Here is a 27,038-nt window from a genome sequence, read left to right on the forward strand (position 1 = left end):
GCGCCTGAAGCACAGTGTTCACGCGGGTCCCAAGTGCAGGTTATGGATGAACAACTGCATTGATGGACGCACATGTCACTCACACCTGACCTTTCTCACAACAAGGTGGTGAAGCAATTCTTTCATCTCAGGGAAACAAATCCTGTAAACACACTTTCTGTTTCTTTATTTTTTAAAAAATGAAGCTGAGCTAATATTTGCCCGTAGTTCTTGATATTTTTTTCCTACTAAAAGATCTTTCAGCCCCCAGCATTCCACAGTAAAATACTGGCCCTGTATTTCCAAACAGTCCTCATGCATATTTAACACAATTGCTATCAGTTGCAGTTCAAGGATTGTGAAAAAGCCATTGTGGGAACATTCTGGGTTCAACCTGGGATTTCTCACCACTTTGTGTATGTCATGAATTGATTTGCCTTGATGCATAGATTCTGCAATCAAAGGGAACGCGATCTGAATTCAAACCAAAGTGAATGGGGAAATGGATGGATGTTGTCTTGTAGGCAAAATTGCATGAAACAACTAAGCCTGATTGCCATGAAGCAGAACAGTTTGGAGAAAAACTCTCAATATTTTAAACTCAGTCTCATTTCTCCAACCTTTGGCTTTCCATTCCCATTTTAATGGTGGTTCTTTGTTTTGTTTTGTTTTTTTTTACCCCATATCCCTTTTGCCTGAATTTCTTCCATCTCAGTGCCACTCCTTTGGCCACCATCAGCAGACAGTGATGTGGATACCGCAGCTTTGCCCCTAAAGGTTCTGAGGCCGCATGGGAGGGATGACACATGCTGTCAACATGCCCGTAGCCCTCTGGGCTCACCGTTAAGGAACTGAGTCTTCACTTCTGCCTTTAAGGGCTCCCCTGTGCCTCCCAGCCTCAGCCCGGGCATCCGGATATCCATCCAGGGGCGGCTAGGCTGTGTTTTGTTATCACTGGATTCAACATCCATCATCTGTCCAAAGGGATATATGGGGCAAAGACTTGGAAGCAGAAAACCTCACTGAGAAATCAAGTTGTGATCACCACTTCATTAAATGGCTCACCAATGGTTAGTCGTTTAACTCTTGAATTATATTTACACAGTTTTCACTCTGTCTCCCCAGCAGCATTTTTTAAAAATTAATTTATTTTATTTATTTATTTTTGGCTGCGTTTGGTCTTCATTGCTGAGCACGTGCTTTCTCTAGCTGTGGCGAGCAGGGGCTACTCTTTGTTGTGCGTGGGCTTCTCATTGCGGTGGCTTCTCTTGTTGCAGAGCGCGGGCTCTAGGCGCGCGGGCTTCAGTAGTTGTGGCTCGTGGGCTCAGTAGTTGTGGTTCGCAGGCTGTAGAGCGCAGGCTCAGTAGTTGTGGCTCATGGGCTTAGTTCCTCCGCGGCATGTGGGATCTTCCCAGACCAGGGCTCGAACCCGTGTCCCCTGCACTGGCAAGTGGATTCTTAACCACTGCGCCACCAGGGAAGCCCCCGGCAGCATTTTAAGGAGTTGGCCTGTACCAGCTCCCTGCCGCAGCTAGAAACTGAAGGGCAGAGAGAGATGGAGACAGGGAGTATAACAAGGATATATTTTTGAAGAAAGACTTCTTGTGAATATATTATTCACTAATATATTTATTCATAGGAAGAATATATTTATAAAGATTCTGAATATTCAAAAATCGATTAACAAATAGATTCTTCATGAATATATTTATAAGCAGAATACGTTTTTAAGAAGAATTTATTTATAAGAAAATATATTCATGACAAATATATTCTTGAATATTAAGAATGTATTCACAGGAACACTTCATATTCAGGAATATATTTTTATGCCCTGGGAGTTGGAAAGATAAACTGAATATTCTTCAGAAAGATGGAGCAAAATGTAATGCAATCAAAATTATTTCAAAAGGAAGGAGTGAACGTGGCAAGTTGGTCATTTGCTGGGTGGTTAAGAAATGCTTCCAGATCAGGCACCTGGTTAGACATAGGACTCAGGATTCAAGCCTGGGCTTGACTCCAAAGCCCTAGTACCTTCCCCTTTAGTTCCCTGCCTCCAGCCCTCCCTCGGCAGATGGAGATTCCATAGACACAACAGGCTCAACCAAGAAATCCCACGGATGTCTGAGAGTCAGCGGTCAGCCAGGGGAAGATGTCACAGGCCAGAGCCCTGTGCTAACAAGGAGTCAATTTCCTGCGCTGTCACTCTTGAGATCTGTTTAGAATGTGGGTTATACAAGGTTAGCATCTAATTACAGAGGGAGGAAAGCGGGGTTCAGAGCTGATTAAGGATAGATTTTTCGTAGAATGTCTGCAGGTTGTTAGAAGTGACAGAAATTTAGTTTTGCAAAAATTACCTGAAATTACAGGCGTTTACAGTCTACAGTCGCAGACGTCCTAGCTCCCTTAGGATTCTTGCTAATGATCTCATTTCCAGCATCATGATGTGTTGTATGAATGGTCCTTTGGGGGAACTCTTTCCAGTATCCTAGAAGTTGTATTTCTTGATGCCCTGATGGCATTTTTTTCCCCTTTGTCCCTGACTCACTCATGTTTCGGGTGGGACTCAGGAAAAGAAACGGGGAGTAAGGGCTGAGGCTGGTACCCAGGGGCAGTGGAGGCCTTCACACCATCTGGGCACTTTGGGATGCTTCCTGACTGCTGAGCGTGGCGGGGGCCCTCCTGGCAGAGTGAAGGATACCCACTCCTAGTGATCCAAGCCTTTCTGGAGAGCGTGGGGCGCGGGGAGGGAGCTGGCTGGCGCCGCTTCTGGGTGTGGTAGCCTGGAGTCCCGGCCGATCAAGGGCCCTTAGGAGCGTCCCAGGGCCCGCCCCACGTGCTCCTGGGCCCTTAACACGTAGCCACACTGAGAAGAGTGGGCCCCTTGGGGTCAGGCTTGATGCAAATTTGAATATGTACGTGGGAGATTCCTACAAGATTATTTAAAAAAATGGATGGCTGTTGCTGTTACTTTCCTGACCCCTATTTAGTGGCTACTGTTAGGTGTCAGGCACCTTCTTTGTGTGTTGTGTCAGTTGCAGTCACACATGCACACATCCTCAAAATCAAATGAAAAAACCCCTCGGGGGTAGGTATTATCTTCTCATTTTATGGAGACGTTACAACTATTTAGGAAGTCACAGAGCTGGAATCTAGATTTGAGTTTGATTGGTTTGCTTCGTTCATTGATGCAACAAATGACTTGCTGTGTGCCCATTACGTGCCAAATACTAAGCCAGATGCCAGGAAGAAGTGAAGAGGAAGAGGCCACGGTCTTGGTCCTCACAGACCCTAGACTAGTGGGGAGAGACAAGCAAGTAATAATAAAGACTGAGGAGCATAGGATGGGAGGCACGGCTGCTGCGGGAACCCAGGAGCTAAGGCGTTAAGGAAACCTCTGGAGGACGGGGGAGGGGACACCTCAGCGGAGGGGTCAGCAGATGCAAAAGGGGAGGCCCAAAAGAGGGGTGAGTGTGGAGACAAGGAGGGGGTTCAGTCTTGGTCCAGCTCAGACTATGTGTGTGTGAGACGAGAGAGAGAGAACAGAGCTGTGCTTGAGGGGAAGGGGGGCGCGTGAGAGCCCCAGTGCTGGCTGCCGACTGCACACCTCGCTGCCCATGTCCACGTCCAGTGATGCCGTGTTGGTAGAAGAAGAATTACAGCCCAGAAGCTGACAAAGAGTCAGAGGATTCTAGTCTCCTGGCTCAGGCAGCTGCCCTGGTGATGGGTACTGTTCACACTGGTGGGGCCATTTGAATGTCAAGGTCGAGGCACTTGGACGACAAAGTGGGGATGTGCTGCAGCAGGCGGCTACACTCCTGGATCAAGCTCTTTCTGTCCGATCATACCGTCTTCTAGGGACACAACAGTTCAACCCTAATCTGGCTTGGAATTATCTGTCCTGTTCTAGATCCTTCTCTTAAAATGACATGTATTAAATATACAAACCACAAATCTCATGTCTTCCATGGAGCCTACATAAATGAACAATTTTGAGGTTCTGTTTAATTAAAAAAACCCTCAGACTTAAAACACTCAAATCATTAACACCTAAATTTACTTCCCTGAGAAAACATACTCCAAAAGTGTTCAGAAGCAGCCGATTTCTCTACCGGCCGACGGGTGCAGGGCCACTGCCTCTGTTCCTTCCCAGCTGGGAAGACAACCTCCAGGCTATTACAACATATTCATAAAAGCAGTGAGGTGGAGGTCGTATTTTATCTGTTTATTATCATTTAAAATATATTAAAATTTTAACATAGAAGCAGGAATTTTAATTGTACGTGGCAGTCAAACAAAACAAAACAAAACAAAACCCAAACAAAACATCACAGAAAGAAAAATGCACATTAACCAATAATACATTAAAATTCCATTTAGTTAAGGTGAGGATCTAAAGAATGAAATATAAGTATACCTCTTGGAGAAGAATTTTTTTTCCTTCGGTGACTTGAAGTTTGATAAACTCCCCAAGCGACTTTCTTAAACTGTAAGATTCTTAACTGAAGCAAATAGGTACTGTAGGTCTGACTCTATTTTTTTTCTTTTCTCTCCCACCTGCAAAAAAAACACAACCCCTGCCACCCAAAAAAACCAACCAAAAAGATGGAGCTCCCATACCGTGAGGCTGACTCCACGTAACTTCAGCCGCAAATGTAGTCACTTACACAAAACAAATAAGGGCTGATAACAAATAAGAATTGTTTGAACATATCCTAGACACCCAGCTCCCCACTTTAGAAATCGTCCCTTTAATGGAGTGTCTCTGTAAAGATGTACCCAGGGCCCCCATGTAACACGGCTCGTGGCACACACGCAGACAGCCTGCAGGACAAGTCAGCCCCCCTGAGGCGACCCTGAGAGCAGAAGCTGTGACGACGTCGGGGGTTGGGGGGGGGAGGGAGGTGAGTCTGTGTGAGGACACGGGTCCCTGCGGGGACACTGCAGGTGGAGGGTCCTCAGGAGGGTCCTGCCAGCTTCTGCCAGGTGCCCGGCTGGCTGGGCACACTCGGGAGACCCTGGCAGCACAACTGAGAAACGGTTTGTGGAACACAAAGGAGAATTAATGGATCATGAAAACATGTGCTTATTACTAATTTTTTTAACGATCCATGCTTTCCTGAGTAAAGTACACAAATCTCACAGAAGTCTGTTTAAAGCACCAGGCCTCTAGCTCTTAGACTCACTGCACCCGGAGGGCAAATCGCAGCCCAGCTCAGAAGCCGTTCTGGTGAAAACAGAACAACGTGCGTGTGAAAACCGTTTTCCTGATACTCTACCACTGGAGAGTTGCATCCTTGCAAATGGGAAGTGACCTCCTCCAGGGCGAGGGAGAAGGATAAAGGCGCGCGGGCTGCTCTGCTCTGGTCGCTGCAGCACGTCAGAGCCGAGATGAGGCCGGTCAGAAGCCTGCATGTGCCTGGGCCTCTGCGTCACTGGTGCCGGACCAGCCAGCAAACCCTGCAAACATAAAAACCGCAGCCACTCTACAAGGTCCAGATCACACCTGGACGTGACCACGGGCACACCGAAGGCTGGCGCTCCTGCTGAGAGAACAAGGCGTGGTGGCCGCAGCCCATCAGGTGCAGGCTTTCCCCCTGCCTTCCTGGCCCGAGACAGCACCTTCCCCGGCGAGGTCCTGGGAGCTTCTGAACATGAGGATGGAGTTATAAATCTTCAGGGCTGGACCCAGTTTGATCTTCATCACCTGGACAATGTCCTTCTGTGTCAGGAGCAGGAAGGCTTTGCCATCAATCTGCTGTAGATCAATAAATCAGCACAAATAAACATATCCTGCTGTTCAAGTCTGGTTGCCCTCCAGGGGCCCCTGGGTGCTGAGCTGTGTGATGGGGACGCGGCGGCCTACCAGAGCTTGGGGACCACAGACCACGACGGCACTTAGTCCGACCACCGTCAATTCTGTTTTCCCCAGAATGCTGAAGCTAAGTTAAATCAAAGAGGGGTTCATTCTGTTAAATGTGAATTCAGTGTACATGAACTGTCCCTAGGCTGAATTTCTATTGTTACATTTTTAAAATTTTGGACTGAATTTGTATAAAGGGCCTTAACAATAACCCACTTTCATCTACCAAGTGAAATCTCCAGGAATGTTTCCCATGAGAACAATGAACAAGGAGCACGCGATGGTGTTATTTATAACAGTGCAGCACTGCAAACACCCGGGCACTCCAGAAACAGCAGAAGGAAATAAATTACAGTGTTACCTAGGATGAGGGACCAGGCAGTCACCAAAATTCATGTTACAATGAAATAGTTAATGATTTGGGAAATTTTTCATGGATTGTTAAGCAACGAAACATGATCTGATGAGACAGAAAGATCTGTTTTAATTTGTAAAATTAAATGTGCACGACCACTGTAAACATGCACAGAGTTAAAATACTTGAAGTCTTTATACCAAATGTGAAGGGGTTTCGGCCAGTGGCTTGGTTTGGTTTTTGTTTTCTCCTTTTAACCCTCCTGTATTTAAAATGACTCCTATGCCAAACACCCTTATAAGCCGAAGTACATTCAAAATGAATGCTTTATTTATTAACTTTTACAACATACTGTGGTCTGAAATGTCATGGCTTTCCTGAGGTCACGTGATGGCCAGTGCCACCGTGCAGGCCGTTTTTCCAGTTTCTAGAAGCCCCAGGGTGGTCTCAGAGTTTTGAGTCCCGGCGACTGTGGCCTGTCCCACAGTCACGCTGCCTGTTTTCCCAGATGGGCTCAGAAGGAGTCCAGGTTCCAGAACCAAGAGGACAGAATGAAGTTTGCTAGGGTGACACCCTTCCATGAACCCAGCCCTGTGGTTCTAATCCTTTTTAGTTAACAATACAAACCATGGTGTCAGTGTCTCCCTGAGGAAGGAGGGATCCCTGGGGACCCCACGTGGGGTGTTGAGAGTTTTAAAAGCTTCCATGTCTAATATATTGTCTAATGAAGAATCGTCCATCTAGAGAGTGGAATACCCTTCCCACGGGGTAACGAGCACATTCCCACAGTGGTGGAGAGCACCGCCCTACAGCCACACCCCAACCTTCAGAACTTCAGGCAAGACTCGCGGGCCAAGTGGCTGGTGTAAAGCCAACTGGCCCGAGGCAGGGGAACACAATCAGATTCACAGGTTGCATCAGACCGAAACTCTCTGGACCACCCAGTTCCAGAAACTGACCTGGAGACTTTCCGGACCACCCAGTTCCAGGAACTGACCTGGGGACTTTGCACCCGGCCCAGCCTTCCGCCTTTCGAAGGGCGGGATTAACGGTCCCCCAGGATACCTGAAAAGACCACCAAATAAGGAATGCCCTGCGCCCTCCCAGATTCACCACACCCCTTTCCCTTCTTCCCCTATAAAATCTTGCCCAACCCTCGCTCGGGTGCGACTTCTCTGGCCCCTTTCTCTCGGACCAGTGAACCTCGCCCGGGAGCGCTCCCTAATACAGCTCACTTGAAGCTTTCCTCTGTTTCGCGGTGCCGTTTGTTAAGATCCGACCTTACATTTGGTGCCAAAACCCGGGAGGGGTACCAAGCCCCGCGGGTTACCGCGCGGGCCGCTCCTCCCCTCCCCCAGGAGACAACCAGGGAACCTCTACTCATCCACCCGATCCGGCAGAAAATGGGGTAAGTCCCCCTCCCTTGTTCCCTCCGACCCCCAGAGTCCCTGCCCACCGGACTCCCTGTCCCTAATCGCGGCCGCGTCAGGGACTCCTCCGTCCTCTCTCCGGGCCTCGGGCAACTGTGGAGACGTCCCAATCGCCTGACCGCCCTCCGACCTGCCGTGAATTGGAGACTGAGACCAGGGACGCCTCTCTCCCTCTCCATTCACTCAGGGACAGACTGGGGGTCATGGGAACCTCACAATTGAAACCAGATGCTAAGACGCCCCTGGGGTGTCTCCTAGCCAATTTTACAGCCCTCGGCTTCTCCCAAGATCTCCGTTGCCGACGGCTTATTTTCTATTCCACTGTGGCCTGGCCACAATATCCTCTAGACAATCAGTCCTGAAGGGACTTTCGATTGTAACATCCTCCATGATCTAGATAATTACTGCCGCAGGACGGGCAAATGGTCCGAGGTACCCTATGTTCAGGCCTTCTGGCATTTACGCTCCTGCCCTTCCTTCTACATCTCCTACATCCAAGCCCCTAATTTCTTTTGACGATGACCCCTCTCCACTAGCCGACCCACCCGAATCTCTCGCCTCTCCCCCCCTCCAGAACTCCTCTCCAACCTCCACCCTACCCTGAAGCGGTCCCTCCTCCTCCCGAACCCGCTCCGCCCCTCCAACCGTTCCCCCGCCTCCCTCGACGGTTTCTCCTCCCACGCCCCTTGCTTCGCCAATTAGTGCACATACACGCTCTCACGTCTCCCAAGATCCAAATCTCCACTGCCCTCTGAGGGAGGTAGCAGGAGCGGAAGGATTAGTTAGAGTTCATGTTCCCTTTTCCCTCCAAGATCTCTCTCAAATAGAAAAGCGATTAGGCTCCTTTTCTGCCGACTCTTCCCGCTACATCAAAGAATTTCGCTACCTCTCTCAAGCTTACGATCTAACCTGGCACGATATCTTTGTGATCCTATCTTCTATCTGACCCCTGACAAGAGGGAAAGAATTCAAACTGCTGCCCTAAACCATGCAGATCAGGTTCACCTTACCAACAACTCCATGCCTGTCGGAGCGACTGCCGTACCTGGCACCGATCCAGGCTGGACTTATCAGGATGGCCAAGATGGCCGTCGTAAACGCGACCTCATGATCCAATGCCTCCTGGCTGGCATGCAGGCTGCTGCTCATAAGGTAGTAAATTTTGAAAAACCAAAAGAGATAACCCAAGAACCTAACGAAAATCCAGCTATCTTTCTCAATCGCCTTACAGAGGCCTTAACTCTCTACACCCGGCTGGATCCCGACACCCCGGCAGGGGCAACGGTCCCAGCCACCCATTTTATCACCCAATCAGCCCTGGACATCCAAAAGAAATTAAAACGGGCAGAAGACGGCCCTCAAACCCCTATTCGAGATCTGGTAAAAATGGCCTTTAAAGTCTACAATGGCCGTGAGGATTTGGCAGAATCCAGCCGACAGGCTCGGATGCACCAGAAGGTGGCCCTCCAAACCCAAGCTCTTGTAGCCGCCCTAAGGTCGGCCATCTCCCATGGATCACAGCATCCACGGGGTCCGCAAAAGGCAACCCCGCCGGGGGCCTGCTTCAAATGCGGAAAAGTAGGCCACTGGGCTCGCCAATGTCCCAATCCCCGACCCCCTTCTAAGCCCTGTCCCAGCTGCGGGCTAACGGGCCACTGGAAGAGTGACTGCCCTACGACTGGCCCTCCCTCAGCATCTCCACGCGGGGGGCAGGCCGACCCAACGGCATTACCACTCGAACTGCTGGGATTGACTGATGACTGACGGCGCCCGGACTCGAAGACCCCCATCACCCTCGCCGAGCCCAGGGTAACGCTACAGGTAGCGGGTAAGTCCATCTCATTTCTGGTGGACACGGGGGCTACCTATTCGGTCCTGCCTACTTATTCCGGGCCAGTTTCTCCTTCCCAGATCTCGGTCATGGGTACTGATGGCAAACCATCCTTCCCACTCCAGACCGGTCCACTCCCATGTCATATCGAAGGACTCCCTTTTACTCATTCCTTCTTAGTCATACCATCCTGCCCAGTTCCCTTGCTAGGCCTAGATGTCCTTTTCCACTTAGGAGCCTCCCTCCAGCTGGTTAGACTTGACCCTAAGGTCCCCTCCTCCCAACTCCTGCTTCCTCTTCTTGGCCTGTCTCTAGAACCCTCCCCCTCCTATCCCCCTCTTCCAATCACACTGAACCCAATCAATCCCCAAGTCTGGGATACTTCTAAGCCCATAATAGCAACACACCATTCCCCCGTCCTCATCCGCCTAAAGGACCCCTCCAAATTTCCATCAAGGCCCCAATTTCCCATCTCTGAGACTCACCTTAGGGGCCTACAACCTATTATCACCAGACTCCTAGACCAGGGACTCCTTATCCTCACGGACTCTCCCTGCAACACCCCCATCCTGCCTGTCCGCAAGGCCTCTGGAGATTATCGCCGGGTCTAGGACCTCCGACTAATCAAGGAGGCCATAATTCCTCTCCACCCAGTAGTACCAATCCCATACACCTTGCTCTCCCATATCCCCCCATCCACAACCCACTTTATGGTTCTGGATCTCAAAGATGCCTTTTTCACTATCCCCCTACATCCCGACTCCTATTTCCTCTTCGCCTTTACCTGGACGGAGCCGGATACTCATACTTCCAGTCAGCTCGCCTGGACAGTTCTTCCCCAGGGCTTCCGCGACAGTCCTCACCTCTTCGGTCAGGCGCTGGCACGGGACCTCACTTCCTACTCCCTTACCCCCAGCACACTCCTTCAATATGTAGATGACCTCCTCCTTTGTAGCCCGTCTCTCAGCCTCTCAAGACAACATACTGCAGATCTCCTCAATTACCTTGGCTCTCGCGGTTATCGGGTCTCTCCAGCCAAGGCTCAGTTATCTGTATCTTCTGTAACCTACCTGGGGCTCCACCTTACCCCTACCACAAAAGGTCCAACAGCCGACCGCACCCAGATCATCCGTGAACTCCAGCCTCCGGAAACAGCGGAACAAATTCTCTCCTTTTTGGGCCCTATAGGATTTTTCTGACACTGGATCCCTAACTTTGCTCTCCTCGCTAAACCCTTATATCTAGCCACTAAAGAAACCCCTCAAGGACCCCTCACCTCTCCTTCCGCTGTTCGACAGGCCTTTCTCACCGTCCATAACGCTGTTATCTTCTCCTCCCATTTCCCTGCCCAACCCAAACCGACCTTTTCACCTTTTTGTGGATGAACGGGCCGGAATAGGCACTGGACTCCTTGCCCAGCCTGTAGGGCCTTCCTACCGCCCCGTGGCTTACCTCTGCAAACAGCTAGACCCAGCCATTCGGGGATGGCAACCATGCCTTCGGGCCCTAGCAGCGGCAGCCGAACTGACCAAACAAACACTCAAACTGACTCTGGCCCACCCACTGACCGTGTTTTCCTCCCACCGGCTGGTCGACCTCCTAGGCCACAAGTCTCTCTCCCTCCTGGGCCCTTCCCGCATCCAGGAATTCTACCTGCTATTCATTGAAAACCCTGCTATCTCCCTCGACCTCTCTCTCCCGCCTAAACCCGGCCTCCCTCTTGCCTATCTTCGTAGAGGCCCTCAGCCCCCTGAGAGAGGGACTCTTTGACACCTCTCTTTCAAACCCGGACCGCACCCTCTTCTTAGATGGCAGCTCAATACTCGGTCCTGACGGACGCCGACGAGCAGCCTACGCGGCGCCTCCTCTCTCGTTGCTGCGGGCATTGGGGGAGGAGTCCTAACACACAGTGTCTCAACATCCCGTGACCTAGAACAGAGACTCCAGCTAGGCATCGAGGCTTCTGCCGCCTCCATCACCTCCCTCCAGCGCCAGATCACCTCAGTAGCCCGAGTTGCCCTCCAAAATCGACTGAGCCCTGGATCTCCTGACGGCCGAGGAGGTACCTGCCTCTTCCTACAGGAGGAACGCTGCTATTACATCAATGAAACAGGACTCGTCAAAGACAACGTAAAAGCCCTCCATCGCTTAAGAGAAGAACTCCAACGCAAACACCAACAGTCCGCCTCCCCAATTCCCGATTGGTGGCGATCCACCCTCTATACCTGGCTAACACCAATCTTAGGCCCCTTAATTCTCATCTGTATCTTGCTCATGTTTGCTCCCTGTTTTCTTAGGTTCCTTCGCAGGCGCATGGAGGAAGTCTCTCGGGTGGCCACAACCCAAATGCTCCTCGGTCCTTACACCTTGCTTCCTACAGAACTCCCCACTGGTCTCCCCTAAGCCTCGGACCTCTGGCCGCCTGACTCCCCTTTCGACGCCCCCATTCAGCATGAAGTAGCCAGAGATCAGAACGCCGCCCCATTACACCAAAGATGTTGGGATGTAAGGCCAACTGGCCCGAGGCAGGGGAACACAATAAGATTCACAGATTGCATCAGACCGAAACTCTCCGGACCACCCAGTTCCAGGAAATGACCTGAGGACTTTGCACCCGGTCCAGCCTTCCCGCCTTTCGAGGGGCGGGACTAACGGTCCCCCAGGATACCCGAAAAGACCACCAAATAAGGAATACCCTGCACACTCCCGGATTCACCACACCCCTTTCCCTTCTTCCCCTATAAAATCTTGCCCAACCCTCGCCCGGGCGCGACTTCCCTGGCCCCTTTCTCTCGGACCAGTGAACCTCGCCCGGGAGCGCTCCCTAATAAAGCTTACTTGAAGCTTTCCTCTGTTTCGCGGTGCCGTTTGTTAAGATCCGGCCTTACAGCCGGTAGTCCTAAGAGTAAAGCAGTGATGGTGATGATGGGAACAGTAAGCGCTTACGGAGCTTTACTAAGCCTTCTCTGTGCTGATCCCACCAGCAACCCCGGAGGCAGATGAGGAAACCAAGTTTCAAGGATTGTGTGGTTTCTCCGTGTCCCCCTAAGTAGGGGCAGGGCAAGGACAGGTAGGACGGTCCTAATTCCACTTTGGAGCAGACAAGCCCCCCTTTTCCTGGGTGCAGGCCCGTGGCAGGTCCCCTCTGCCCCAGCGTGGCTGCAGTCACAATGCAGGTATTAACCGAGTGACGTGTCCCAAGAGTCCCTTTCACAAGCGGCTGCAGAGATGAGGCTGCAGGCTCCAGCGACAAAGCACAGCTCACGCCAGCGACCCAGACAGAGGCTGCCCTGCTGGGCCCCCTCCTGCCTGGACCTCTTTGTCTTGCCTCCCCCAAACTGCCCTTATTTACACTTAAGTAAACGGAAACAAAGCACTTCCGGGCCTAGTCGTAGAGAAACATGTAATTTTTCCGTTTCCTACCTCTTTCTTGAAGCACTTGGCATGCTCTTCGCAGCCCAGCAGAGACTGTACGAACTCAGCCACCTACAGCGCGAGATGAAAAGCCTGATTCAGAACGTGCACCGGAAATAATACCTTGGGTTGTAGTCATTCAACATTTGAGTAAAATACACTTTGCATCCCTCAAACGCTTGGGATTTAAACAGTAGCTATCAAGCCCCAGTAGCATTCGCCAGCTCGGAAATGAGACCAGCTCCTGCTATCTTTTCTGGCCTCATTTCCAGGCTGACCTACATGGGGTTACAGTCACCATGGTGCCAGTGACAGCCTCCATCTGTGTGGAGCCCTGGCATCCTGGAACCTTCCATCGTCTGACCCTCCTGTCCAGCCTGGGGGTCAGGGAGGGCAGGAGGCAGCGGCCTGTGCACAGCAGTGATGACAGGCACCATCTGCCTTTCCAGACCTGGGCCGTCCCGTCTCCTGTACCCGAGTCTCCAGGGCCGCCCCCAGCGTCTGGCCAACAATGGGTACTCGGACCTCCCTGCGGAGGGAATTCCCACAAAAATGATGAGGAAGCTGAAGCCCAAAGAGGTTTAATAACTTCCTCAAGGCCACACGTGGCCAGTGAGTGCCCCGGGGGCAGCCCTTCTCCACCCTGGACATGCACTGGGACCACCTGGAGAGCTTTAAACATGATGATCTCAGGCCCAGCTCACGCTGCAGAGATTCTGAATCAGTCAAGCTGGATCCGGTGGAGGGCTGGGCACGGATTCGATTCCCGGGTTGGTTCTAATGCGCACTCAGGGCCAAGGCCCTCCCTGCCCCCCGCCCCAGCGCTGGGGGTGGGAGGTGCTGAAGGTGAAACCCTGACGTGGGGTCACAGGGAACAGCTGGGGGCGGAGACAACACGCTCAAGGGCAGGTTTCCTGCCCAGTGCGACTCCAACGCTGGGCCTGATCCTTCTTCGCTGTGGGGCTGCCCTGCGAACCGCAGGGTGTTTGGCGACATCCCCGCTAGGTGCCAGGAGCAGTCCCAGCGCGCACGATTGTGACAACGAAAAACGAGTCAGGGTGCTGGCGACACCGACTGGTAGGAGCCACCGCGCTGAAGGAGGGCTCTTCTGGGATGGCTCTGTCACAGGAGGGGGCCGCGGGTCACAGTAGGGGAAGTGAACATAGAAAAGTGGCTCTAGGAATTAGCTAAAGACACACGCTGGTGCCTCTCAATCACTGGCTCCCCCTGGGGAAGCCATGCCAGCACCAGGGCCCCCGGATGCTTGGCCCCCGGGGACAGGGACGCACCCCACAGACAGTCTCTCGTAAACACACGCTCCAGGAACTTTTGTTCTCAAAACAGGGCTGAGTCTTGCTCTGATGGTTTTCAGAGGTTAAAATGTCCTTTTCTGGGCAAACAAATACAAATTTAAAAAAAAGGATCACGTTCCCTCTTCTCAGTATTGTGAGCCAGGAAAGCACTGTCCGTGTCAGAGGTAGATTGGATTTTAAGTGGGGATAAATAACGTGCTAAACCAAAGAGTACACAGGGCTGTGCTGCGGGGCAGGTCCTCGCTGTCTTCCTCGGACAGTTTCGTTACCACGTGTCTGAAATTCTCTGTCTTTTTGGAAAGAGGTTCTGATTCTATTCGACCTGTCTTTTTCCAAAGTAAAGAACAAGTTCCATGCAATCTACTGAGGCAGACCCTTCTGGCCCGGATCGTGATTTGGTATCATTATTCAGTACTGCCAGTCCCGGGAATAAATTCTATTTGAGCTTCAGTAGAAAGCCCATTTCCTCGCTGTAAAGTGGTGAACTTCACTAGACCGCAGAGCAGTAACGGAAGGGTTCCCTCTCATGTTCCCCTTCAGCACGTGCTTCCTTCTTCACGTCGCGGTCAATGCGGAGAAGCGTTCACATGGTTCCATGAGTCCACAGAGGAGGAAGCTGCCGCCCCGTCCTTTGCCTCCACCCAGGACAGCTGTGTGGACTTGGCTGCTTTCCTCAGGTGATGGCGGCCCTGCTGGAGCCCAGGGTGGCCGGCCTTGGCCTTGGCCTTGGTGGGGGCAGCACACCTGGTTCCCCAAGTTCTTGGGAGCGCAGTGTCCACAGCAGACACCCCAGTTTTGTTTTGGAAGGACGCGGAGTAAGTTAGTTCCAGGGATGACACAGCAGTTTGGAAAGACTAAGAAATGAAACTGTGCAGGCTCTGAGCTGAGCCCTTTACTCCACCCAACTTCCTTCCTGGGCAACCTCCTTTTCCTGGCATCCTCGTGCAGCCCAGCAGGCCTGCTTCCTTCAGTGCAGCTGCTGCTTCCTTCAACCTCTCCCGATGCCGACGTTCCCATCTTGCTGAGCCAGCGCCGGGTGCCTGACTGTCCTGGCTTCGGGTCCACTGGGGACCATGTTTCCAGCCCGGGTCTCATTTCTTATCAGTGGAATTTGTTAGTTGCCCTTTTTCAGGGACCGATCGTATAAGGCTGCTATGCTTAGGTAGCAGTATCCTGAATTTTTCAAAACACTCCCTCCTGGGCAAAGATTGCTTGGAAAGCGACCACCATCTTTTAGATCTAATGGACATTTAGGGAGCCCTTGGATAAGGCCAGGGCGATCTATACGTGCTGCTTCAAAAGGCATTTTTGAATGTAAGAAACAGAAGTACCCACGTGGGCACCAAGCAACCCCGAGTTGCACCCGCGGCTGTAATGTGCATACGTGTCGCATCTGGCCTGCGTGTGCCCATGGACGCCTGGCAGGAGGGGCTGCAGAAAATTCGTCTCCCAATTCATCCACTCACTCGCACATTTGTCACACACCTGCTCTGGTGTACTTGCTATAAAGATGTAAAAAGATATAAAAATAATTCAGTCCCTACTCTTAGATGCTTGTACCCTTCTATAGAACATTTCCATGACCAGAGTAAGAAATATGCTCCCCAGGGACCACAGCTAGAGTGTGTGCACACTCACGCATTCCTAACGAAGGTTTCACAAACAGTAACCTCTACTACAATGATGTACTTGCGTCTGGTCTCGTCTCTCCTTTTGGAACCACTGAACTAACTTCACAGCCTGCCGGTGCTCTGGAAGAAATCGCTCTGGCAGAAACACCACAGAAACAGCAAAGGAGTTAAAAGCCAGCCCCCACCTCCGGGCAACGTGACAAAGGTCCGTCAGGTAACACAACTCAGAGCGGAGGTCTCCTCCCAGCCAGGACGGCTGACAAGAGGGACTGTCCTTGTGCTGCATCTCCTGCCAGAGACACTCACCCGCCTTAAGTGTCCCTGGATGGCACTTAGCACAAGGACCCACAAGTCATTTTCCACACGCCCTGTCCCTGGCCCCTGAGCTCCCGTTCCTGCCCGGTGGGAACAAAGCACAAAGGCACGGCCCCGCCCTGCTCACCCTGAACTGCCTTCTCTCGTCCTCACGACCCGACTCGCCGCTCTTAATGCAGCAGCTGGAGCAGACACAGTGGCCCCTGTGGCTGGTACTCACTGGGCTCCCCCCTAGGGAGCCCCCTTATTTTCAACGATACAAACGCATCACAACGCCCACACTTTGACCACTCAACGTTTCTTCTCGAGGACCAGTTTTTGTGCCAGGAAATGTGCTACAGAATGTGAGAATACAGAGAGAAATTTAGGATGTGGTCCTCGTCCTCAAGGGCATCTAATTAGGGAGCTGTCAAGACAAAGGTACATCAGCGTTAGGGAGTGACCCCGCCTGTTTTCTCTGGGATGCGCCGCGTGGGCAGCCACGGTCAACGAAGTGCTCCAGGCAGCCAGCCTCCCCGGTGGCTGCTTCAGCGTTAATCCAGAAAATGTCGAAGGTCACCTTCGGCAGTAAAACGCTGGGATCCCGTGTGTACCCGTCACAGAGAACTCAGAACTGTGATCGCAGCTTCCTGATCATCCTCCGTGGCCTCTTCAGTCCTCCCCGCCCCCTAGTGAGTCTCTTCCTTCTGAGGCCCGCCCCATCCTAACGATGGACCCGCTACTTCCCTTTAATCACCCTCCAAACTTCATTTTGTTCAGTGTCAGACTTGAAACTGGTCAGATCAGAGGCCCCACCCCCGAATTTCCTATTTATTCCCTAATGTTCCTAAATAGTGATCCCTGCTCCTTTGGGGTGATGCCCCACCCCACCCCCCAAGAAGTTAATAAAAGCTGTGGCCCTCTTCTTATGGGGAAAAACGCACATTTTGTACACAGTTTTCCCCAATCCCCTGAAGCCCAACCCCACAGCCCTAGCCGGGAACCCTGTGACCTGGGACGCTCACTTCCAGCCTCCCCCCAACTTCTCGCCCTTCCTCCTGCACTTCCGCCGTGGACCCACCGGCCTCCATCCCGGGCCGTGCTCTCTGGGGATCGTGCCTGGTGAAGCCATGTCTCGTGTACCCTGAGGGGACCCTAACTCAGAAGGTCCCAGAATAAATTCATCATCTTATCCCTTGGCCCCCAAACTGGATCCTGTCCCCGGAGTTCCGTTTTTTGACAGCACCACTCCTTTTCCATTCTTTCCGATGAAGTGTGTGGGCCTTGTAGTTCTCACACATCATTATCCTAATTAAGTACCAAACTGCGTAGCGCTGAGAGTATAAATGGAACCACGCTGGCTCATTTCACCTCCTCGTCTTGTGCCTCATCTATTTCCTGTGCTGTGGCTTCGTCTGCTGAGCCCGGGTGGCTCTGGACAGTGGCGCCCAGCCCGGCCCCTTCTTACTCTCACCCTCCTTGCTGGCCTGTGCTGTTTTCATCTCCCTGAAGCACCAGCTTCACAACATGACTTTCTGCCTTAGAACCTAAGAACCTGGTATTGCCTGACTGGTGCACCTGGCCCATCTCCCGCCTGCCGCGGGCCGCCTTCCCCAAGCCCCAGTGGGCGGTGTGCTTGGGGTGTGGTGAGACGTCGGCTCAGGACCTGGCTCTGACCGTGTGGCCTTAAGAGTTTCCTTAGTCTCCGGTGCCTCCACTTCCCTGTCTGTAAAATGGGCAAAATCAGCGTGCGTGCCTCCCTATCATTACATCAACACTGCTCACTACCATCATGATGTCAGTGAGGGACACGTGTGTGTCTGTCATCCTTGCACGTGTCACACTCACCCCCACTCCTATAGTTTTCCTTCCCCACATGGCGTCCCGTCTTTTCTCTGCTTGGACTGATTGCACTTTTGTTTCAAAATCCAGCTCAGATGCCCTTGCCATTCACTCAACAAACACTTACTGGGTGATCTAGTGCCAGGCGCAGTGAGAAGCTCTCAGGACACAGGCCAAGTAAGGTCTCCGCTCATGTGCTTGAGGTTCAGGGTCAGCAGAGTGAGCATCCGAGGTGCAGCCTGAGACTCTCAGAGGAAACGGGGGCCCTGAGGGACGTGGGAGCAGCCTGAGGGCTCCTGCAGGAGGAGAGCCTGCGCTGGGCAGGGGCTGGGCAGTGACCGTGCACATGTGACAACAGTACACGGGGACTAGGGAGGCGCAGGACGTGGGGCCCAAGGTCAGGGGTGGGCGGACAGCCAGGCAGGTCCTGCGGGCTCATCTGGGGACCAGGATGTGGTGCAGTGCTCGCCCTGCTGTGCCCACTCCCTCTCCGTCGGGATGCAGTCGCTCTGCACATGTGGGGCTGGGCTGGACGTCTGAGCAGGACAGTGACATACCAGGGACCAGGAGCACAGGAAGAAGAGGGGAGAGGGGCCACTGTCATCTAACTTAAACGGCGCAGAACCTCAGATGAATGGCTTGAAGGTCAAAAGAGAGAGACTGCCCTTGAACCCTGGGTTATTTCAAGGGCAAAACCAGCAGTGCTTTGATTACAGCTGTAAGGCCAGCAGGTCCGGGGAAGGGCCCAGGGAGCCAGACGGAACCCCCGCCAAAGTGGCTGATGCAACCGACACCTAACATTGCCACACCACTCAGCCCTGGTCTTCCCGCTCCCCAAGGGGTGGAACCAACGGCTCTGAGGCTGATGCAACCGACACCTGACATTGCCACAACACCCGAGTGATTACCAAAAAAGGGCTGCTTCACACAGCAAGCACCTCCCCTGCGTGCATCCCTATAAATTCTGTTCGCGCCCACACCCGGGCGCGACTTCTCTGGCCCCTTTCTCTCGAACCAGTGAACCTCGCCCGGGAGCGTTCCCAAATAAAGCTTGTTTAAGCTCTCCTCCGTCTTTGGTGCCGTTCCTTACAACAGCCACAATAGGTTTTAATTCAGTCGGCTTTGTAAACTGGTAAAAGTTCTCAGATGGGCAGGCGCAGACCATGAATACTCTCTAGGGAGCACGGTCACATTTAGTCACCCCCCCCAAACAACCCCACAGCACCTGGCATGTCCAGTCACCTCTCTGTCCTGCGGGACCCACAGGGCCTTGGAAGGAGAGGGACCAGGCGGGCAGGCAGGGTGTGCTGGGCCCCGTCCACGCCGAGGGTGCCAGGTTGGGGGAACCCACCAGGCACACTCTGTGCGCTGCCTGGGAGGAGGGGCGGAGGCCCCCCGGACCTCTGACCTCTGCAGGGCCTTAGTCGCTGCTCCTTTTCTGGGGCTGGAAAGGAAGCCCCTGAGCGAGATGGAGTCCAGGTGACTTGACTGCTGGACATGCTCAGTGAGTATCCGTGACTAGTTTAACTGCAGCTCTACTCTGTCTTGTCAAAAGAGTGACCCATGCTTTTCTTTCATTAAAAAAAAAAACAAAAAAACTTAAGGCCTGATGAGTGAGAACAATACCTTCATCAAAAGGAGTATCAGTCAGAGTGTGTTGCTTTAAGTATGAAGCGTTTCCACAGCATCACAGGGAGCAACGGCACTTACCTGATTCTTACGTAAAACCAACGTTGTAAGGTGTGTTTCTATTACAGTCAAATCCACTTTCCCCTCTGTTCGGCATCTTATGCAACACTGTGACCTAATTTATCCATAAACCTGAGGTTGACCTGATCCCCCGTGTCCGCGGATGGACACACGGCAGCGCGGTGCTGCCTGGGCGTGAGAATATGGGATCCCGGGGCCTCGGGGGCACCAGGAAGAGGGAGCCCCTTGGGCACAGAGCATGCGGGGTGGGGGGCATCGCCCGGGGCTGCCAGGACACAGGCATGGAGGCCCACACGTTCGTGTTTCCTCAGAGCAAACCTGTGATGCGGCGCTGGAGGCCTAAATCAGCACCCCACCCCGGGGGGCAGGCAGTGGAGACGGCGCTGGGAGAAGGCTGGGGAGGGCAGGGCCCCACTAGGGGGCTTCCCAAACGTCCTGAGCGTCAGCCTGCTTCTCCCTCAAGCGTGGATCTGGAATTTGGCACACGTGGACTCAGCACCTAAGAGAAACCCCGGCCCCGGGCAGCCGCTTACCTCATCCACCGTCCACTGGGCCACCTTGCCAGCCTGCACGTCGGCCACGCCGGGGAGCAGCTTGAGGTGCTGTTTGCGGCCCAGGGGAAGGTCCCGGAAAGGCTGGGCGGACGAGGACGACATGAAGACCGACTGGTGCAGGGCCTGCTGCGTCCGCGCGGCCAAGTGCTCTGCAAGACAGGCAGGTGGGTGAGGGGGGCAGCATCTTGGTGGCCCCTCCCCGCCGAGGGCCCGAGTCAGACCCCCTGGAACCCTGGACGAACCTTGGACCAATGGCATCACTGCCCAGGAGGCCCTCCCCCGCACAGCGACACCGCTGCTCTATTTCAAAACCACAGTCAGGAGAAACAGGAGTTATGAAGGCCCGAGAATGTGGCCGTTTGCTAAGCAGGATCGAATCATCTCTGTGACCCACTGATGCCAGAGAGGAGCCGGCCTGTCACTGCACCGGCCTCTCTCTCCCTGAGTCCAGAGTCAGAGCAGGCCCAGAGCCCCGCTGGACATGGCTCTAAGTGGATGGGCACACCGGCCACCAGGGATGTGCCCGCCCACGAAGCCCGGTTCCCTTCTGGAAGCCGCTGCCTGCGTCACAATGGGCCCAGGTCCACATCTGGCTTCAAGGGTCCCCTGGGGGACACCGCGTGTGGAATGCAGCTCAGGATCCCAGGAGAACCTAGGTGGCAGCTGCTACTGTTGGTCTCTGCAGGGCACGCTGGCCTTGCCGGGCTTGGGGAAGAGGCTGCAGCTGAGAGCTGGGTGCCCCCACCCCGCCCAAGCCCTCCTAACTGGGCCCTCCCTCGAGAGCAAAGCTCTGAGTGGCCAGGGTCCTAAGGCTCTAGGGGCATTGGCCGGTGTCTCCAAGGAGTCAGACTCCACTTCCGCCCACGCTCCTCCCCAGCCTTTCTGAATGAGTTTTCCACCTTCACGAGGGACTTTAATCTTCTGTCATATCCTGACATTTAGATGGAGCCATGGATCTCAATTCCCTCATTATTCTGCTTTGAATGTACAAATGGATAAGGACAAAACCACTACCGAGATTCTAGAGAAAATTCATGCCTTTGTAAGGACATCTTTTAAGACACTTTCAACACACATTAGCCGAATAAAGCTGTTGATATTTTAAGACTTTGAAAGGAAAGAACACAAAAGGAAATGTTCTACGCCCTCTAAAAGTCTACCTTTCCTAATGCAAATGGCAGGGTAAGTAAGCAGGAGCTATGTAATTTAAAGTCTATTATGAAGGCTTGTGTTTTACTGACCATGTCTGAAGAGCTATTATGCAAGTATTTCCATCTCAAATTAACTAACAGTTGTTAGTAGGCGAGGCTGTCCTGCACTTTGCACATTCACATAATCGCCTACTGGTTAGTGACCAGAGAGGTTCTAAAGTACAAGGGAGCCTGTCCATCTCTGCCCGACTGCTGAGCACAGACATCCTGCATCTTTACCCATGTGTGCAGTCCACACAGATAAACAGACGGAAAAATTGCGGCCTTCTCCCAAATTCTTCTGCTCCAGTTGCAGGCAGCAGCAAATTTATCTCTAAATGCGGATTGTCCGACGCTGACCTTTTTAGTATGTAAACAGGTTATCTCCTCTGTGTAGTTCAGCCAGCAGCACGTAAGGCTGAAACTTCACATCTTCTTCACAAAGCCAGTAGGTTTACGGGTGTGAATGTTCCTTAATGAAGGTGTCAGGTTGGACAGGAGCAGGTACAAAACAAGCCCCGGAAACCCGGGGAGGAAGCGTCACAGAGCATCTGCAGCTCCGGCCACGCGGAATCGCCAGGCTCTCCACGGAAGCCAGGAGTTAGAGCTCTGTGCTCTTAGGGATTAAGACCTGAGCCAAAGCCGGGCTTTATTCTGGAAAAGTGCCGCATCCATCAGTTGGTTGCTTTTGCTGAAATGGCATGGGCTTAAAAGACACATCACATATGTGTCCCAAACCCATGCCCTAGGTAACCGATCACGTGTAGTTTCTGAAACATACGGGACTCTGAAAAGCCACGAGGAATCAGTCTTATGTTTGGGAGGCACGAAGATGTCTAGCGATGGTGACTGCGTTAATGCAAACAAAACCCCGTGCTCCCAAGCAAGGGAATTTCCCACGTGGTAATTTTGGAAGCAGATTGAGTGCTGAGGCAGCCACTTGGAAATGAACCCAACATGCGGTTGGCAGCTCCACCGAACGGCACTGGGTTCCTCCGTCCACTGCTGCCCACGGCTCTGGCCCCGTAGGACGGGGACTCAGTTCTAGTAGCAAGATGGCCTTCTCTGTGTATAGTATCATATCATCTGCAAACAGTGACAGCTTTACTTCTTCTTTTCCGATTTGGATTCCTTTTATTTCCTTTTCTTCTCTGATTGCTGTGGCTAAAACTTCCAAAACTATGTTGAATAAGAGTCGTGAGAGTGGGCAACCTTGTCTTGTTCCTGATCTTAGTGGAAATGCTTTCAGTTTTTCACCATTGAGGACGATGTTGGCTGTGGGTTTGTCATATATGGCCTTTATTATGTTGAGGAAAGTTCCCTTTATGCCTACTTTCTGAAGGGTTTTTATCATAAATGGGTGTGGAATTTTGTTGAAAGCTTTCTCTGCACCTATCGAGATGATCATATGGTTTTTCTCCTTCAGTTTGATAATATGGTGTATCACGTTGATTGATTTGCGTATATTGAAGAATCTTTGCATTCCTGGAATAAACCCCACTTGATCATGGTGTATGGTCCTTTTAATGTGCTGTTGGATTCTGTTTGCTAGTATTTTGTTGAGGACTTTTGCATCTATGTTCATCAGCGATATTGGCCTGTAGTTTTCTTTCTTTGTGACATACGGGAAGAGATATGGGAACATATGTATATAACTGATTCACTTTGTTATAAAGCAGAAATTAACGCACCACTGTAAAGCAATTATACCCCAATAAACATGTTAAAAAAAAAAAAAAAGATGGCCTTGAGGTCACCACCCAAGGCAGGGAGGGAGCCGGCTGGGTGCCGTGCACTTGCGCTCAGGCGGCTTTATGCTCTCAGTGGCTTTGGAATTCGTTCTTTGTCCCCATTAAGTCAATCTATTTGTTTGGAGGGAGGTGGAGGCTGGATTTCCGGAAGGCTGAGCAGAGCGTGGTGGGGATCAGGCTCTGGATGCCAGAGTGCCCCCCCCCCACCGGATGGGTGAGATCCCCTCCTGGGGGAGGGCTCTTGCCTGTGTGCCGGCAGCCCCAGTTTGGGGGAGCCCCGCCAGAACTACTCACATGCTGACCACGGATAACATTTTTACTACTCTCAGCTTTACAGCGTGAGTCGGAAAGCCGGGAAGTTGAGTTTTCCTGCTCTAAAAGACGTGAGTTAGGTTAGGGAGGGAGGCCCTGAGCAGGGAGCTTGCAATAACCAGCTGCCATCGCTACGACACGACTGGAGGTGACAATACCTACAGCACAGAGCTGGTGGGAGGGGACGACAATGTGCCTTCAGTGACAGGTGCCGCTCTAAGCTCCTGAGGTCAGGCAGACACTCTATGCACGGAAGTGGCTTTATTCAAAATCAACACAAGGCAAGACGAATTCTCCATAGTAACACGAGAGAGGGGAGGCATTGTGGAGTGTTTCGTGGTGGTTGTTTTGCCTTCTTTGTACCATTTCCTGGGTCTGATTTCTTCCGGAGCTGAGGGTTTGGGGTGGATACTCAGTCTACCTGGGAGAGGACGGTGACATCAGGGGAAGGGCCGATCCCCGCCAGCTTGCCTGGGTATGAATCCTGGTCCCATGCAGCTGCTGAGTGACCTTGGATGAGATGCTTAACTCTTCTGTATCAAGGTTTTCCATCTTTAAAACGGCGTAATTGCAGTACTCACACTTCACTGAGTTCTTGGGATTAGAACGGCTCCCAGCACATAAATGTTCAGTGCACGTCAGACATTACACTACAGCCGTCCCCCCTTCTCTGTGGGGTAAATGTTCCAAGAACCCCAGTGGATGCCTGAAACCCAGGATACTACCAAACTCTATATATACTATGTTTTTCCCCTGTACATACATACCTATGATAAAGGTTAATTTACAAATTAGGCACAGTAAGAGATTAACAACAATAACTGATAGTAAAATACAATTATAAAAATATACTGTAATAGAAGTTTTGTAAATGCAATCCCTCTCAAAATACCATATTGTACAAATTTAGCGCCTTTCCCATCTTAACCAAGCACTTACGATGCACTGTGGGTATAACTTTTGCAGTTTGAGGTGCGACAGCAAAACTAGCACAGATTTCTTTTCTTTCGTCACAATTTCATGGAGAGAAAATTCGTTATTACCAGAGATCTTAGCAACCTCAGCATACGATCTTTTTTCTTTCCTTACTAAGTTGAGAACATTAACCTTTTCACTTAAAGGAAGCACTTTATGATTTCTCTTTGGCACATCCAATTGCCAGCATCACTATCTTGTGCTTTGGGGCCACTGTTAAGTAAAGTAAGGGTCACTTGAACACAAGCACTTCGATAACACGATAGTAGATCCATAAGTGAGATGGATACTAAGTGGCCAAAGGGTGGGACAAAGGGATGATTCTCGTCCCCAGTGGGAGCAGGATGGTGGGAGATTTCAACACCCTACTCAGAAGAGCACCCAATTAAAAACGTATGAATTGTTTCTTTCTGGAATTTTCCATTTCATATTTTTGGACCACAGTCGACCACAGGCAACTGAAACCATGGATAGCAAAAACACGGCTGAGGAGGGACCACTGTACCGTTACAAGATACAGAGATACTCTAAGTTGTGACGATAGTGAAGGTGGGGACTTAGATTTCCAAAGCCATTGTGGCTGGATGTGCCTAAAACCTATGGAAGCTGAAATTCAGACTGAAACTCAGGATCCTCAGGGCCACATTCAGATCTCACACCCAAGTGGCCCTGGAATGACACTGCAGGGGTCACCAAAGTCATCTGTGGAGTCCTGGTGCGCATGGCTCCCCTGGCTGAGGCCGACGGAAGGCGGGCATCTGTCTCCCAGGCAAACCGGTGCCCACGTGTGGCAGCAGATCACACTGCGAACACGCGCTCAGCCTGCCAGCTCTGAAATATGTGGCTCTTGACAGACTTTAGAATGTGGGGTGATCTGCATTATTTTAAATTCTGTGCATAAAATTAGACTTTTGAAAATATCCACTGAAAATTTTGCATACATTTTTTTTTTTATCGAATATGAACACACCGATTTTAGCTTTCTACCGAGCCCAGCATGGCTCACGTCACTACATCGTTGTAAATAAATTAACGCTCGTGTGCCTGTGATGAAGGTATTACTGTATTCTCATAAAATCAAAAGGATCAGATTATTCTATCCTGAGGCACTCTGAATACACAGAGCCTTCTAGATTAGGAAAGGATGCCCACCAAGAAGAGAGGGCAGAAAGGTTCTCCTAACTGGGTAACATACATACATCTCACCCCCCGGGCCCAGCTTCCAGCTCTGTGTGCAGCGGGATTCTTTCTGGGCGTTTCCCAGTTGTGTTTCTTCACTGCAGCAGTGCCTCCTACCCAGCTCCCCTAAGAGTCAGCCCAGAAAATTCAGCCTGCAGAAGCAGCCCGACCACTGGAGGTCTTAGCAGTTTACTCAATCAAAATGCCTTCTGCATCAGAAAATGAAATGTATGTGTAATCCTGGCTTTGCCCCTAACACTAATGTGTGAGTGACAATAAACAAGGATATGCCTACACATAAGATAGATGTATTTCCCCTTCCAAAAAACAGCATGGAATGCTTGTCACCTCGGTGGCTTGCCATTTGTAGAACAGTCTGGTTGGAAGAATTTTTGTGCTATTTTTCTCTCCCTGGGTATTTTTTTTTTGGGTTTTATGCCTTAAAAAATGTAACGAAGTGTTTAATGACTTCAGTCAAGGTGCTCTGAGATCTGCAGCACTCTCAAATGCCCATGGCCAGCATGTTCAACTCTGTGTCCAGCTGCAGGATCTAGGGAGGCCCCGACTAGAGCATCAAGACTTGGCCAGGGGTCTGAGTCCATCCAGCAGCCCTCGGAAAGGAGGGAATAAATAGTTCCATCTCCCAAAGCGCTACGTCATTACCTTTCTTGCAGATGCAGTAACTCGCCTGGAGTCCAGCTGACTCCTTGATGACACAGGTCTCCGTGGTGAGTGCTATTATCTGCCCTTGAACGGAAGACCCCAGCCCATGCAGGCTGTCTTCTGCAAGTCCATGCACAGCTGATGGGCCAGCTCTGGATGGCATGTGACTGACTCAGGGGCGGCTTTTGGGGTGAAAGGACCTAACAGACCCATGGCCTGGTGTACAGCACAGGGCGCTTCCAGATTCCAGACCTAAAAAAGTCTTTAGAGACTAAAGGATTTTAATTCATCTGAAAATAACATGAAAGCGGGTCCCTGAGCTCTTCGCTAACCCTCTCTTCGTCCTTCCATCCTTCTCACTTCTGCTCTACCCGCTGGAGGAGAAAAACCCTTTATGGAAATGCTCTTTAAAAACACGGCTGTTTCTTCACAAAGGCTCACACAACAAAACTGAAGCAAGTGAGTCAAAATTGGTAACCAGAGGCTGCATGGCTGGGCCTTGAGTTATTTTTAATCCCACTAAAAACAGGGGCTATTTCACAAGCACCCTCTTCAGTGAAAGGGGCAGGAAGTCCACCGTGTTCTCCATTCCAAAGAGAAGGGAGTAAAAGATAAAATGGCGATGGGTCCCAACATCCAATTCCATGATGCCTGTCGCCTGCTGTTTAGTCTGGGACAGCCGCTGGCTTTCATCAGTTTACCCGGCACCGACTGAGCATCTGCTCCCTTTGCGGTGGGCGCGCTACTCCCGT

General features: G+C 51.6%; 1 protein-coding gene across 10 annotated transcripts in view; it reads right to left on the minus strand.

Moving 5' to 3' along the window:
- Positions 1-27,038, minus strand: part of L3MBTL4 (L3MBTL histone methyl-lysine binding protein 4) — a 379,209-nt gene that overhangs the window by 16,967 nt on the left and 335,204 nt on the right. For 3 of the 10 annotated variants that reach the window (XM_079943116.1, XM_079943118.1, XM_079943119.1), the window contains exons 17-19: positions 20,196-20,365; positions 12,882-12,944; positions 4,191-5,439 (exon numbers count right to left, since the gene is read on the minus strand). In XM_079943116.1, coding sequence (XP_079799242.1) covers positions 5,149-5,439; positions 12,882-12,944; positions 20,196-20,365 — 524 coding nt within the window. In that variant the 3' untranslated portion in view covers positions 4,191-5,148. Of the gene's footprint in view, positions 1-4,190; positions 5,738-12,881; positions 12,945-20,195; positions 20,366-27,038 lie in introns of those variants that run through there. The other 7 variants (XR_013831388.1, XM_079943122.1, XM_079943120.1 and 4 more) reach the window with 6 other exon arrangements.

Source organism: Stenella coeruleoalba (genome assembly GCF_951394435.1).
Source record: "Stenella coeruleoalba genome assembly, chromosome: 14".
In the NCBI taxonomy this organism is placed as follows: domain Eukaryota; kingdom Metazoa; phylum Chordata; class Mammalia; order Artiodactyla; family Delphinidae; genus Stenella; species Stenella coeruleoalba.